Here is a 16,001-nt window from a genome sequence, read left to right as displayed (position 1 = left end):
AAAGGCGGTGCTTTCAATTAGGCAGTTTTTTAATGCCGTTTTCTCGAGATCACGGCTCAATTCTTTTATTTCCCGAGATAACGAAATAATTAACTCAGGATGTCGAGATAACGGTATATGAAAAATAATTGCAAGCACGACTGTTCTCAGCATCCGTAGTTTGGTATTTCTATGTGAAACATCCATTTATGTATAATACATCCATGAAAACATCCCATTTTATTATGAGTTAATCAACCTGCCGTTTGGCCGTGACACATATGTCATTAATAAAGGTGCTGTTAGTAATAATGGGTACGTACTCCTCGATCTGACATTTTCAGCTTAAATCACATGCTGCACAAGAGCATAGATGGTGTATCTATACATGCTGACATGGCACTCCTGAACTATGATAAACATTATAAGTGATAAGAGGAAACGACCTTTTGTTTTCTCGTGATAACAGTTTAATTATCTCGTTATGTCGAGATTACAAAACTCGTTTTCTCGAGAAATGATTATTTCGTGACTTCGAGATAACGGCATTAAAACATAATGCAAGCACTGCCGTTCTCGGCTTCCGTAGGTTCTGATCAGACCCGTTGGAGAGGTCTGGTACTAATGCTAGCGGCTCGAAGATCAATCAAGATAGTTCACGCCCATAGAGGCTACTAGTTATTGTGGGGATCTGGCCTAGCGGAAGGGCCTACAACTGTGTAAAATAGTAATGTTTCGCATATAATTGCTCTATCCGGTAAATTAAATTGCAGTCCAATGCATAAAGATGTTGTGTACAAGTTTTGTCATTTTTATGACACCAAACATCGCCTGTATGAAATACGAGCATGTGATAAAAAACAACTGTGTCTGGGTCTACCACAATGACTCTAGTAACTTATTAAAAACGTAAACACCATGACGTATTTAACTATTAAACATACATTTTACATATGAAGAAAAGTGCAGGGGTCCAGTCAACCCGAATGTGACGAAACCGGAAGTTACCAGAGGTGAACTCTCTCGCTTCACTTGTGGACGTTGTGCAGCTACAGCTGTTTCACGTTGCTCATATTCTGCGTATCCACGATTTACATGCGAGCCAGTGATGCAAACAAGCCCGCTGGATAATAAAGGAATTACTGTGTGGCTACCTTTTGGATAAAAAAGACCCACTGTCTCTCTTCGCCCACTATGCGGAGGATTAATGACACCGAGGCCGTCCGCATAGGTCGTATATAGGAGATATTTGATGGAAGGTGGGACGAGGCAGAGGTTGTCAGGCTCTGGAGTCGGGACATCAGCTGAGCTGGGGAGAAGAGGGCAACGCTAGCAAGCTAGCTTTCGTGACTGTAATAGTTATAACGGAACAGTGACTTTTATCACCACACATCCCGCTGGTTCGCTCATCATGGCTACGAATGGTAACAATTTAACGACAGGGATGGGAGAAATCATCCAGTTAAACGTCGGTGGGACAAGGTAAGCTTCGTTAACAGACAGCTCGATGGATGATGGTCATCATTTGGGAAATTTGAGCCGTGGCTACGTACGTGTATGATGATATCTGCATGGCAAAGCAGCCATGGATGTTGTTGGAATAGATACACTACTCAAGGTTATTTACTTTATTGTTACTCTCTCTCTTTTTTCTCTCTCTCTCTCTTTTCATTCACTTACTCATTTTATCTCTCTCTCTCTCTCTCTCTCTCTCTCTCACACACACACACACACCGGATTGTCTTGATGATCATTTGAATTGTACATCTACAGTATAACACTGGTGTGATGTAGTTATTCTTGTCTTCAACAACGCTGTTGTAATTGTTGTAATAATTGTGCTATTGTGTCTTTATACTATAGGTTCAGCACCTCCAGACAGACCCTGATGTGGATCCCAGACTCTTTCTTCTCAAGGTTGGTTATATGTCAGCATTTTGTATGTCTTTAGGAAAAGGGGATGCATTGAATAACCCCGAACTATTTGTGTAATGGCTATTCTGACCTCATCTCTACATGGTCAGTTAATTAATGCCATCCAAGTGGCATTGTGACTGGATAGCAGGCCACATGAGATCTTTGCAGCATAAGATACTGGTAACTAAAATGTGGTGTTGGAGTATATTACAAGGAACTGAATGTGTATGCATAACCACAGAGCGAGAACAGCACAGAAAGCAGAGGCTCTTAAACCTCACTAACATGGGACTCTGAGTAAATTTAACTCCTCTTGACTCCCCCTGAGATCACCAAGGCTGATTAAACTGGGAGGCTAATTAAACTGTACTAGTACTATTGCTACAGCACACAGGAGTCAGAGACTCACTGTGCATGCTATGCTGTGCTCACAACTGTCATATTAGCTCAGTAAAACAAAATCATATTACATAATTTATGTTAAGTAGGGATGTTCCATCATCTCGTCCTTGTCTTGCTTCATCTATCCACCATCCTGCTGATGTAAAATGTCAGGGGATTACAATGACAGTCCTCTGTGACTGCAAGAAGGTAGAAGAAAAACAAGTCAGCTGTGTTACTTTCGTAAATGGTGAATATTTTGTTTTAGTATTACAGTGAGTCAAAAGTCTTGTATTCATCAAATATTCACTCCAAGTGTATATATATATATATATATATATATATATATATATATATATGTGTGTGTGTCTGTGTTTTGGCATAGTTGTGTTTTCAGTGTCTCTTAGTATAGATTACCATTGAGTGTAATTCTAACCCTAGAGAGGAAAACACTGAAGTGGAACAAATGATTGGGGCTGGGCAAATACCATGGTCGCAACTAACTCAAACACTGAACTGAGCTCACAGTTTGACAACAGCTGACCAAGTAGCTAAATGCCTGTCAGTCTGTCTGCCAGCGCACCTGTCTGCCTGTCAGTCTCTCAGCTGTCTGAAGTGTGCAGTCGTTCTTTATACATGCAAACCCTTAAATAGATCTTTAGCATTTTCAGCACAACTGTTATGTCTTAGTAACACATACTGATATAGTAATTACCTGTAGTTCAGCTTCAACAGGTTAGATTATTGATTTATTTGTGATTGTACAAATTAATTTGGGTGTTTACTGTGGGTAGTGGTAACATTGCCGGTAAGTGGAACTTGAGAAGTGCGTAGGTTAACTAGATCACTGTGTGTGTGTGTGTGCGTGTGTGTGTGTGTGTTTTTTCCAGTTTGCTGAGTGGAAGAATATCCACTCTACGGGATGAAACTGGAGCTGTAAGTACAGCTTTTGTTGCTTCTTATTCCAAAACTAGGACAGTATCTGCAGGCTGAATCTGACATCTGAAAATTGTCTAAAAGCTTGGAGCACATTGGACATGACATTTGTTTTTTTTATGATGCAACTTACTGAAATATGATGCACGGCCAAAAGAGTATATTCCCACAGTCAATGTTTCATCATTAAATTTCATCCACTTGAATTGTTAGATGATGCAGTCTTTTGCACTCTTTTGTCTAGGGCTACAAATAATGGTTATATTGATTGCAGATTCATTTGTCTATTATTTTTCAATGACTTGTTAGGACAGTGAAATTTCACAAAGTAGTGAAACAGCTCATAGTGAAGTGAATAATAAAGTTAAATATGAACTTCTGTACCACTAGGAAAGATGCACCCTATAAGATTTTGAATTGTAATCAATCACTTTTCTTTTAGTGGTTATTGAAGTCCAGCATTTGAAATAATACTGCATCTTCCTTCTCTTCTAGATATTTATTGACAGAGACCCGACAGCTTTTGCACCAATTTTGAATTTCCTCCGAACCAAAGAATTGGATCTGCGGTGAGGAGTCTTGACAACATTCAGAAAATTTATTAATTTATTTTAGGAAGAACATTATGTTGCGTTGTAAGCAGTGTCATACAGAATACATATGCTGTTTCTGTTTCTCCGTAGGGGCGTCAACATCAGCATTCTGCGCCATGAAGCTGAGTTTTATGGGATAACTCCTTTAGGTATGTTGTTGTAAGAGAACTAAATCAAAGTAGCAACAATGTTCTTAGTACAAATACTGATGCTTATAGACATTATGAGACCTAAAGCTATATTAATACACCTGCCTCACATCAAATTTGTTCTGTAGCCAATACATTCCTGTCACGTGATTTGTCAGCATCAACCACATGTTTACAACATCACCAGGTATTGCATACCAGCTGAGTAGTCGACAATTTGAACAGCTATAGTAAATATGAACTACTGTAGTTGAAATGAAAATGTTGTTTTGACTTCACATAATTTGACCAAGTTCCAAACTTCAACACTGTTAGTTCCATTTACTCTAATGTTGTTTTACTTCCTGTTTCAGTGTTTGTAACTTCCCTGCATTGTCTGTGTGCTTGAATGGAAAAGTTACCTTTGTGATAACTGATCAACTACATGAGCTCATACAATATAATACAAAGTAATACATACAAAACAAAACATACAGGCTTAGTCCATCTCAGAGACTTTATCCAGTCTGTCTCAGTGACTTTGTCAAAATGAAAAGATTGAACACAGTGAAGAGACAGTGTGAAGTTTCAAATTCATTACACAAAAGGACAATTTATTATATGAATCTTCTTAAATGATAAGATATTATAAATCAGCATATCTAAATGTAATGATCCATTATATTTACCTAAATGGTATTTTTAATGTTTTAAAGCAATCAAACAAGTAAGTGCTTAACTTAAACATGTATCTATCGTGTGTGTGTGTGTGTGTGCAGTACGGCGCCTGCTGCTGTGTGAGGAACTGGACCGCTCATCATGTGGTAGTGTCCTCTTTCATGGTTACCTGCCACCGCCAGGTAAAGACACAAAACTGACTGATATAGAAAATGAAGTGAAAATAGAGCAAACCAGTTAGTTATAAACAGAATATGTTAAAGATGCTTCACAAAATAGTTTCAATAAGGAAACAACTTGGTTTTGAGTCAAAGAATCAGCAGAAATTTCGATTTATACATTTCAGCGTATCTTTCTTTGACAGCCATCCCTGCCCGTAAGTCAAACCCGGCCTCAACAGCATCTGGCTCCTCCTCCGACGAGCGACCGGGTCCAAGTGGAGCAGAAGGTTTCACCCGTGTTGGTCCCCCTCTTCACCCGTCCCTCAATGCCTCACCTGGAACAGATGATAATCACAAACTGGGTGAGTAGCCTGGGGCAGCTTGTTGAAATGTGGTTGTGTGTGTGTGCGTGGTGACACTCTGTAGATTATACTGTGTATATATGATAAGCATACAGCTCTAGGGGCAAGTACCATAAATCCATAAGATCCATCTTTAAGGCAAAAGAAGCGTGCAGCAGATGTAGAGATGACTCTTATTTTGACAGTGACTTATCAGTAGGAATTCACTGTCTGCCTGTGTGAGCGTAATATGTTCTTCTGGATGCATCCTGATTATGTTGCAGGCTTGTGTATGTTTGCACATGTTTATCTGTGTGTCACATCTGTATGTACTGTTTATGCTTGACCACATCTGTGTGTGTGTGTGTGTGTGTGTGTGTGTGTGATTCTGTGAGTGCATTAATGCTGCAGCTAATGTGACCTGACATATCCTTTCAGTGAGCTGACTGAGGTAGCCTAGTTTCACTTTGGGCCTGCTCTCTGCTGACGATGACATCAGACAATGTAATGAGCTGCAATAAACCAAGAGTGTATGAGCTCTGGCCTGATGGAGAAGAATTCGGGAGGGGTGTTTTATATCATGCAGTGACTGGATGTAAACATCACTGCCTGTTTCCAGACTTTTGAACCGCTGCCCATACTTTGTTTCAGGGATTCACATATTTCAGTCTCATTATCAGGTTATGAAAGAAGTGTGTTTATGTGTGTTTTGTGTGTGTGTGTGTGTGTGTGTGTGTGTGTAGGTCCTGTGGTTGACCCGAGGAAGGTGCTGATTATAGCAGGACATCACAACTGGATAGTAGCAGCTTACGCACACTTTGTCATCTGCTACAGGTAACGCTGCCACAACAGTTTCCCATCCTCTCTATATTTCTTAAGGGAAGACATTAAATGATTTAATATGGGAAGATGAAGTCATTATCTGTTACATCTCAAATGTCTCACTTAATGCATCAGCAGTACACAAGCAGTCATTGCTTTGACTCTGTGCATGTTCAGTCAAATTTAGTCACATACTCATTTTTATTTAGACAAACGACAAAATGTTGTTTCCTTTTATGATGAAGAAGATATATCAGAGTTTTAACAACCTTGCTATGCAGAGAAAAATTTACAGTGTGTAATAAGAGTGTTAAGGAAAGCCAATATACAGTAGAGGGGGGGAAAAAAGTTAGTCAGTTTGTTTCCCACTTAGTTAGTTAGTCCCAGTGTGTTTCAACCACATGGGTCTATATCAAGATATGTCTGACTGTTGTCCACTTACACCGTTATGAAAACTCAGACTTTTTACATCCTATCCAACTTCATTAAAGCAACCCTGCACATTTGTAATTTACTTTGACTTTGAAGTTATAAGAAAAAAAAACATGAATAAAGTTTGTTGTGTTATTTTCCTACAGGATAAAGGAATCTTCTGGATGGCAGCAGGTGTTTTCCTCTCCTTACCTTGACTGGACCATTGAACGCATCGCACTTAACGCCAAGGTAGTGGGTGGCCCGCATGGAGACAAGGACAAGATGGTGGCAGCCGCCTCAGAAAGCAGCATCATCCTCTGGAGCATCCAAGATGGGGGCAGTGGTAATGAGATAGGTAGGTTTACATCATGTAATATGAAGAAGTGTGGTCCAGACGGAGAAAATCAGGAAATAAAATAAAAATCTGTGGTCATAGAATATTAACTAATTGTATATTTCACACATTAATTGCATTACATTCTGGCTTTACCTGTCAACAGGAAGGAAAAAAACAGTTAGGTCAAAGGCATGTAGTGATGGAAGATTGTAGAAAGATCCGATTCCACATCAGGACCACAAAGGGAACTCTTGTATATGCTTAGAGCTGTATATAATACATGCTACATCTAAAGTTAGATTGTGAGGGGTAACCTTCAGTGTGTGTCTTAAAATTTAGATTTATTTATTTTTGCATATGTCAATCACATTGATGCTTTGTGACCCCTATGACCCCCTGAAATCTCTGAGACTAAACCTGCACTCTCCAGCCATCCCCACATGTACACTAACTCATCTCTCTCCCTACGACTCAGGTGTGTTCAGTCTTGGCGTACCTGTGGATGATCTCTTCTTCATCGGAAACCAGCTGGTAGCTACGAGCCACACGGGGAAGGTTGGGGTGTGGAATGCTGTTACACAGCACTGGCAGGTATGAGGGCATCTGTATGTGTGTGTGTGTGCATTTTTGTACACTGATTGCCTATATTTGACCACCCGCTGTGTGTGTGAGAGAATGTATGTGTGCTTTCAACTGAGACACAGTGATTGTACGGACAAACACTGGAGCTGTTGTGAGTTCACTTCTTTTTTTGTGTGTGTGTATTAGGTTCAAGATGTTGTTCCCATAACCAGTTGTGACACAGCAGGATCCTTCCTATTACTGGGTTGCAACAATGGCTCTATCTACTACATAGGTATACACACATTCACACATACACAAACACACACATGTCACTAATTTAATTGGATGTTACCAATGTTTCAGATGTCTAATGGTTGTCCCCACTACAAGAAACAAGCACATAAGTGATTTTTAATTCAATTAGGGGATTAGATTCTGGATTCATAAAATGCTGTTGAACCCCGACACATGAACATTTTGTCTCCTCTTCTTTTCAGACATGCAAAAGTTTCCACTGAGGATGAAAGACAATGATCTTCTGGTGACAGAGCTTTATCATGACCCTTCAAATGATGCCATCACTGCACTGTCTGTCTACCTCACACCTAAAACCAGTCAGTACACACACACACACTCTCTCAACTACAGTTAAAGCTGCCTTTTTTCAGCCACAGTAGCCACTAAAAAGAAGAAAATTAACTTTAAAAATTGTAATCCTTCATGTTCATCACATGTAATATATTTAATGATCAGACTTTAAAGTACTCTCTGTCTCTTTGTGTTGTGTCTCTCTGCCTTCCCTTCACTCCTCTCTGCTCTCAGGTGTGAGTGGAAACTGGATAGAGATAGCCTATGGGACCAGTAGTGGTGCAGTGAGAGTGATTGTGCAACACCCAGAGACTGTGGGGTCAGGCCCCCAGCTCTTCCAGACGTTCACCGTGCACAGGAGCCCTGTGACGAAGATAATGTTGTCTGAGAAACATCTGGTATCAGGTGAGGAAGGTGAAACAAGTGGGAGGATCAGGAGGGATGTTGGAGAGAAGTGAAGTGTGTAATAGAGGAATAGAAAAGACAACTGTTGACACATGGTCAAATCATCTCCTGTACATGTGTCTTCTCTGTTATGTTTCTGGGTGTTAGTGTGTGCGGATAACAACCACGTTCGGACGTGGACGGTGACCCGGTTCAGAGGGATGATCTCCACCCAGCCGGGCTCCACTCCTCTGGCCTCCTTCAAAATACTGTCCCTAGAGGAAACAGAGAGCCACGGGAGCTATTGTTCAGGGAATGATATAGGTGAGATAAAGAGGATCATGAGAAGAAACAGAGGAAGGCAATACTGATTAATATGAGAGGACTGATGCATTTATAAGGAGGAAGAGAGGGACACACACTTAAACACACTACATACCATCAGTCATACTGACTTGATCAGAGAGGTGGTGCAAATGAACACATCACTTACAAAATTCAATGAATTGAGCGCTTATTATGTTTTTCAAATCCTAGTATCCTATCCTAGTTCAACTAAATGTTTTGTACAGTATTTTGTGTAGTCTTGGTGAATCCAGGTGCAGGTAGAAACTGGTGGTGTTTTCTGCTCTCAGGTCCATTTGGAGAGAGAGACGATCAGCAGGTTTTCATCCAGAAGGTCATCCCCATCACCAACAAACTGTTTGTCAGGCTCTCATCTACTGGAAAAAGGTATAATATCCTCCATCTATCACTTCCTCTTCTGTGCTCACCTCTGCTCTTCTGACCTTTATCTGATTTTGTCTTTTACTTTCACAAACTGGGAGGAGGGAGGATGCTTCCTCTCATTAAATCTTTCTCTTTCCCAGCTTAATTCAACTTTTCCAGAAGCTTGTCTTTGATACTTGTCTTTGACTTTTGCTACTTGATTAAGGCTTTTGTGTTTAAAGGCAAGTGTGTGTGTGTGTGTGTGTGTCTTAGAATCTGTGAGGTGCAGTCAGTGGATGGGACCACCATCTCTTGCTTCATGGTACGGGAGTGTGAGGGTTCCAGCCGGATGGGGTCCCGACCTCGACGTTACCTGTTCACTGGCCACGGCAACGGCAGCATCCAAATGTGGGACCTGACGACTGCTATGGACACCGCTAACAAAGGAGAGGAGAGGAAGAAAGATGGTGAGGAAACAGAGATGGAAGGAGAGGAGGAGGACAGATCAGGAAATTGAGAGGAAGAGACAGAAATGTAGGGCACAGAGTAGTTCTTTTCTTTCCTCAGCGTTTCGTATATGTATTGCAGAAAACATTTTTTATGTTTGACAAACACCACCATGCCGTGGCAATAAAAACTGACAATACAGACGACTATTTGTAAGATCAAATGTAATTTGATAACATGTTTCATTTTGATGAAATATGTGTTTGTGAGGTCTAAAGCTGCTTTTGTGTTTGATAGATGTTGGCGGACCTACAGAGGAGGAATTGTTGCAGCTTTTGGACCAGTGCGACCTGAGCACCTCCCGCTGTGCCACGCCAAACATTAGCCCCGCCCCCTCTGTGCTTCACCACACACGCCTCCGAGAATCCTGCTCCAGGTTAGAGAGATAGTTCACACATGGGAGACAAAGCAGCTGTTGTTGCTGTTCAACTCCTGAATCTCTTTCTGTCAACTACATGTCTACATACATTAATGCACAAAATAAGGACATATCAAGCCTCACAGCTCATACATTATACAGCAAAGAGCAGTTTTTGTACAATAATAACCAACACATACATGTGATGGAGGTCTTGACCAACCATTGAAGCTCTTACCTGCCTTCCTCTCTTTCTTTCATCAACCTCAGTCTCCAGCTACAGGCCCAGGAGCCCATTCCCGAGAGCCAGGCAACTTATGGAGCTGTGCGACCCTACAGAGAGAGTCCCCTGCTGGCCCGTGCCCGACGAACTGAGTCCTTCCACAGCTACCGGTGAGATAGCATTTCTGCACTATTGTCCAGATACTTTTATTTTAAAAGGGTTGCCTCACCCATATTACATATACATTTATTTCCCCACTGACCCTTATTAGTACCAAGCCATGCAGATTATTTTGGTTTTGAGATATCTGCTTTCAACTTTTTATCAAAGAAATAGTCTCTATGAAAACTGAGTCAGTGTCTAGTGGTCTGTCCAGAGTAACAGGGAAACTGTTTCTGAAAAGATATGCTGCTGTTGAATTTTTCAAATGTAATAACTTAAAGGTGCAGTGTGTAGAGTTTAGTGGCATTTGGCCGAACGGACTTGGCAGAAATGGAATATAATATTCATAAGTATGTTTTAATTAGTGTATAATCACCTGAAAATAAGAATTGTTGTACTCTGGTTACCTTAGAATGAGCCCTTTATATCTACATAGGGAGTAGATCCTCTTCCACGGAGCCCGCCATGTTGCACCGCCATGTTTCTTCAGTAGCCCAAAGCAGACAAACCTAACACTGGGTCTAGAGAGGACCGTTCATGTTTTTCACGAGTTTCGCGGCCACCGTAGGTTCTCCTTTATAGTAATTATAGTCAGAGAAAAAGTAGGGGTGCTGGTATATACATTAACTGTCCTTTTATTCCACAAGTCATACAAGAAAGCCAGGAATGTAGCACTGGAGGGCGGGAGTGGATGAACCCGGTTGAAGAGTAACCGCCTGTACAGTACGCTCTAAAAAGTAAAGCAAACGCGCCTGTAAGGAGGCAGGGATCATTTCATTGGTTGGGGGATTTTGACGAGGTTGTTGCACAAACAATAAGAGAGCAGAGCAGAAATCTGAGAGCAGACGTTTGACGAGTGCACAGAAGCAGCCTGAGTGTGAGGAAAAGGGCTGAAGCTGGAGCAGGAAATCTGTGCAAACAACAATATATCTGAGTGCAAGCACAGAGCAGAAACAGAGCAAATCTAAGTACAAGCAGGGGCTGTTTAGTGCGAGGGCAGGATTTATTTGAGGGAAAGAATTACAAAATCTGAGCGTGAAACCAATAAATCATGCTCTCAAATTGAAAGAGCATGCTCTTGAATAAAGATAGGAAAAATGCCCCATAAATAATAAACAATCTGATCAACTCCCTGCATTCACACTTGGTAAATGCTGAACTCTACTTGTTGCCATTATGTCATGTGTGTCTATCTACCTCTCCATCCTGATCAGCTGACCTCCATCTTTCTCTCAACAGAGACTTCCAGAACTTCAGCCTTAGTCGAGGTATCTTGGACAGCACAGGTCAGACATCCACACAGGGTTCCAGCCAGACCCTCGATGCCCGCCGTTCACTCTGTGACTTTGGGCCCGAGGACAGCGAGAGGAGGGCCTCAGCCATGGAGCTCTGGGCTTGCCGAAGCATCGGTGCAAGCTCTAACAACAACGTCGGAGCTTTGACTACTGCTGGTGTTCACGGACCGAAGGCAGAAGGCAGCCAAGAGCCTCCACGGCAACCCCCCGACAGCCCGATCCCTGGAGGTGACGTCAGGCGAAAAGTGCACCCGCAGCCAGAGGAGGGAGAGGGTGTGGGACCCGGGGGAGACGGAATGAAGGCAGAGGGAGGTGTGAGGAAGAGGGGAGTACTAGAAGGAGGCTTTCTGGGGAGGAAGAGGGCTCCCCCTGTCCCTCACCTAACCTCCGTCCCCTCTGGATCGGAAGGGGGTGGCAGCGACTCCTCTTCCACCGCCTCTCCCTCCCCAACCAAACTGGCCTCCTCCACCTCGCCACGACACAGGAAACTCCCCTCTGACTCATCCAATCAGGACAGCAGCCTGTGACTTTGCAGCGTGCTCACCCGTTTTCTTTTGATCCCATCAGCGGAATCATCTCAGAGAGACGTCCTCTAGGTGCAGGTATTCAAGGGTGTGTTGTTACTGCCTGTTTTGCTGAAGCACAAAGTGTCCATTCACTCAAAGAATCCATTATCTCATCAAGATTTGTCAAAAGGAAAAAAAAAAAATCTATCAGTAAATCTAAAAATCACAGCTTGGAAATGGAAGTAAACAAAGGCACACCTTGTTCTTTTATCAGATAGTGTTTTCAGTGACTGTTCTTCTGGTAGGAATGACTTGACTTAAACCATTCAAGCTCATAAGAAACATCCACATTTAAACTGAATTCACGTATAATAGCTCCATATAGATTTGTGAAATGGGCCAGGCCCCTTTTTAAACACAGAATTCATGATGATATCAAGCGGCTCTGACAGTATGTGCAATCTGTCGCTCTTTGACTGACCTTAAACATGTAACCCTCGCCAGACTCCTGGCAGCTACTTGAATCCTAATCTGTACTTTGCTGCAGCCAGAGACACGGTGGTTATTGTTGCTCAAGCAGTGACACTAAAAGCTAAAAGTCAGCAAGCAGTAAAGTCAGTAAACAGCAGTAAAACTTTTCTGGGTTTGTTGTTCAACAGCTCAACGACAACTATGCAACAGTGGAGTTAAGATGCACAACAGACACTAACACGCTTCAGGATTGCCGTATCTCAGCCTGCAAGAACAGTGAATCATCATGTGAATGTGTGCCTGCTTTTCACTGCAGCTGCATGTTTAAAATCTTACTTCATTAGTTACAGGCCAATTGAGTTATTCATTTATTCTCTTATACTAATAATAGAACAGCCTCCTTGCTCCTCAGAAAAAGGCACAAAAATCGGACCTGTTGTCAGCGACACGACATGCAGTGAATTCCACCACACAAGTTGAGGCATTTTCATAAAACGTGTTTAATGTGAATTTGAATTTGAGAGAAGTTTTAAGCTTTTTTTTTTTTTCTCAGAGACATTAGAAAGCTCACTAATTCACACCAACAGTGACAACAGATCACTTTAATCTACAGCACATTCACACAGGAACAGAACTTGTTTTTAATGGTAGAAAGAAGTTTTCTATTCAGACAGTTATAAAAAAATCACAATTGTGTTAAAAAAGCAATTTGTGCTCCTGTTTAAATCCAGTCTGGTTTGTTTTTCACGGTGGTGCCTGTGCAAGATCACACTAACTATAATTTATTTTTTTACAGTATCACAATATCACTACGCTCAACTCGAAACCAAGTACCTACACTGCGTTATTTTACTTATCGTCCTTTCTAATGTGTCTGGTTTTGTTTTGGATGACTGTTGCAGTGCCTTATTTAACTTGTTTGACGGTTATCAACCTGTTTGTGTGTTTTTAAAGAAAAGGATTCTGACCAAAGGCTCGTGAAGATTGAGCTCGTTGTGGAGCGGACCTCTTATAAGACAGATTTATATCAGGCCAAATTAGATTTCATGACTGTGTGGCAGATTGATGAGTGGTCGCTTGAAATGATAGGCAGTAGACATGAAATGATGAATATCTATTGTGAATTGTAAATAGTAGACTATAACTGGAAAGTCCATCCTTTTTCCCAACAACTTGAGAACTCTTACCTGTAGCTTCTCTCTACAGTAGTTTGAGGTGAATCAACACAGTTGCTGCCGAGCATGTAGACATAAAACATGAGTGTAACCTATGTAATAAACATTATATAGTTGTGAAGACCTAAAAAGATTGGACAGCTAAAAGTAAAATGGCAACCTTCAGTTTGTGAGCTAAACCTGCTTCTTAACTATTGGAACCTACCAAATCCGCTGCGAGATTTCCAAGAGCTGTTTAAGGAAAACCAGGCCAGCGCTTGATCTACGGTACTTTTTCAGAACCATTTTGGTGACACCGTGCTGTAAAAATGAGTGTGACAGAAATAGATTACAGGTAAACACAAAGGCTGTCCTGAAATGTTAATTATCATTTGCCAAATGCAGCAGCTATGTAACATATCTTAAGTGTTTTTTTAGCACATTGCTTATCGTTTCAAAAAGATAACTGACCACGTGGTCCCTGCCTGTACAGAGATGTAAATTTTGATACCCCAATTAACTGTACGGAAAGTAGACATACATACTCAAAACAAAATCCTATTATGGATGCATTGATGTCTGTGATGCTTTGTTGATACTTACACTGTTGTCCATTACATATTGTTGATAATCATATAAGGCCTATGTTGATGCTATTGGACCTAACTGCAATTGCACTTGCACTATTAAGACTAATATTATTAAGTAACTTGCTAATGTTTATTTTATACAAAACAATATAAAATCTAAATTGTATTTAGGCACATACAGTCTGTCTGTCCATATCTGTTATTCGTCATTCAGTTCCTCTCTGGCTACGTTTACATTATAGTCCAGCCAGACGCTGATGTGAGCAAAAAGGAATACATATCTGTTTGTTTAAACTGCTCTGCACATCATTGTTTTACTTTGTGTATGTTAGAAATGCTGCATTATGTTGTAATATTATTTACAGTTGCCTACAGTACTGACCCATGATCAAACATGTCAACTCTTTCAATGTTCAAGCAATTTAAAGTGCATTCACTAAAACCTCTTCGAACTTTTTTTCTTTCTTTGACACTCATAAGGTTAAGAGAGGTAAACTGACAGTCATGCATTGTCATTTTTCCATGCAGACACTGTCTATATGTAGAAAAGAGCAAACACTCAGCTCATTACAAAGAAAATGCTTTGACTCTGTATTATTACTAAGCTTTAATCAGGAGTAGCAGTTTGCAGACAGGAATTTTATTTATTTTGGTTTTTCTTTTTATTGTAACAAACATTGTTAGATTGTTTCGGGACCATTAACTTCACTCCAGGCAAATATCATAAACAGACCGAGAGTAATTGAAAACATTTCAGAAATGATTTGGGAGCTGAGATGTGTGAATGTTTGGAAATGATGACAAGCTGGTTTCACACAAACCATCAGTGCTCAGTGTTAATATCTTCTTTGATCTGCAATTCACCTTTAAAACCGGACTCAGCAAGAGGAAAAAACAGACTGAAAGAAAGGCTGCCAGTCATCGCTGGGTTTTTAAGCACATGGTTTGTGTGGATAACTTGCCAAAGTGCACAATTTCTGTTTTGTTTGTGCGTCACAGAGGTGTGTGTGTGTGTGTTTCTCCCGAGTGCTTTCATTTCACTAACCTTCCCATTCAGACAGTCTCCTCTCTGAGACGCCGTCTGTTGTCATTGTGATTTATGAGTTTAATAAAACCCTGTGTGTGTGTGTGTGTGTGTGTGTGTGTGTGTGTGTGTGTAGCTCAGGGCCATACTGTCCCTTACAATCACTCCACAAGCTCTCTTTTCACAACCCCTCCCTCCCTCCATGGCTGACAGTAGCTGTGAATGTGGCTGTGAATGTTTTAGAAGTGCCCTTGTCAGACTGGTGTCCTTGAACGAGGGCACTGTTGTTACTGCCAGTTTGTTAATTTCAAACTTGCCTTGATGTCCCCTTAAGGGACACAGGAGCAAAACTAAATTACTGCTGCATAGTTTTGATGGAGATACCGGCCCTCTCTGTGTACGTGCTGGTGTGTGTGTGTGTGTGTGACTGTGTAAGTAAGTCTTTGTACAGCTGATGGCACATCTGTGTTTCACTAACTCAGCAAAACAGTCCTAAAATGACACTTCATCTTCAGTTAGACCATCACGACCAGTCTGAGTTCTTGTCAGGAAGAAAGTTTGATACAAGAGTTTCATTTAGTTAAATTCAGCCGAATCTTTATAAGTAATAACATGTTGCTTGATGCACCATTTATGCAGCTTCTCTAAATTTTCGTGTTATTATAACAGAAGTCGTCTTTTTCTCAGTTGTGTTCCCCGTGTGTTTCTCACTCTTGTACACACACACACACACACGCAAATCATTAAACTGTACGTGCAAACTGTTTTGCTTTCATCAAT

General features: G+C 41.1%; 1 protein-coding gene across 3 annotated transcripts; it reads left to right on the top strand.

Moving 5' to 3' along the window:
- The first annotated feature begins 919 nt into the window (after positions 1-919).
- Positions 920-15,985, top strand: kctd3 (potassium channel tetramerization domain containing 3). 3 transcript variants are annotated; one of them, XR_006092676.1, is made up of 20 exons: positions 920-1,461; positions 1,843-1,896; positions 3,168-3,213; positions 3,709-3,782; positions 3,897-3,955; positions 4,714-4,794; positions 4,977-5,135; positions 5,858-5,948; positions 6,515-6,705; positions 7,163-7,278; positions 7,456-7,543; positions 7,749-7,865; positions 8,074-8,244; positions 8,392-8,547; positions 8,859-8,955; positions 9,205-9,398; positions 9,676-9,814; positions 10,067-10,189; positions 11,421-12,078; positions 12,642-15,985. XR_006092676.1 is itself a non-coding variant. In XM_042395946.1 (19 exons), exons 1-19 carry the CDS (start codon positions 1,391-1,393, stop codon positions 12,001-12,003), a joined length of 2,610 nt encoding a protein of 869 aa, XP_042251880.1. In that variant the 5' UTR covers positions 920-1,390; the 3' UTR covers positions 12,004-15,985. The 3 variants fall into 3 exon arrangements, 2 of the variants coding, with proteins under 2 accessions (XP_042251880.1, XP_042251988.1); XM_042395946.1 differs by having other exon boundaries at positions 11,421-15,985; XM_042396054.1 differs by having other exon boundaries at positions 1,373-1,597; positions 11,421-15,985.
- The last annotated feature ends 16 nt before the right edge of the window (positions 15,986-16,001 follow it).

The sequence above is a fragment of the Thunnus maccoyii genome, chromosome 1, assembly GCF_910596095.1.
Source record: "Thunnus maccoyii chromosome 1, fThuMac1.1, whole genome shotgun sequence".
NCBI classification, from domain to species: domain Eukaryota; kingdom Metazoa; phylum Chordata; class Actinopteri; order Scombriformes; family Scombridae; genus Thunnus; species Thunnus maccoyii.
This window is presented reverse-complemented; position numbering and strand designations above follow the sequence as displayed.

Coding starts and splice junctions, on each gene's coding strand:
- kctd3 (XM_042395946.1), top strand. CDS start 1,391: ATGGCTACGAATGGTAACAATTTAACGACAGGGATGGGAGAAATCATC. Junction 1,897..3,167: donor CCAGACTCTTTCTTCTCAAG/GTTGGTTATATG, acceptor TGTTTTTTCCAG/TTTGCTGAGTGGAAGAATAT. Junction 5,949..6,514: donor CACTTTGTCATCTGCTACAG/GTAACGCTGCCA, acceptor ATTTTCCTACAG/GATAAAGGAATCTTCTGGAT.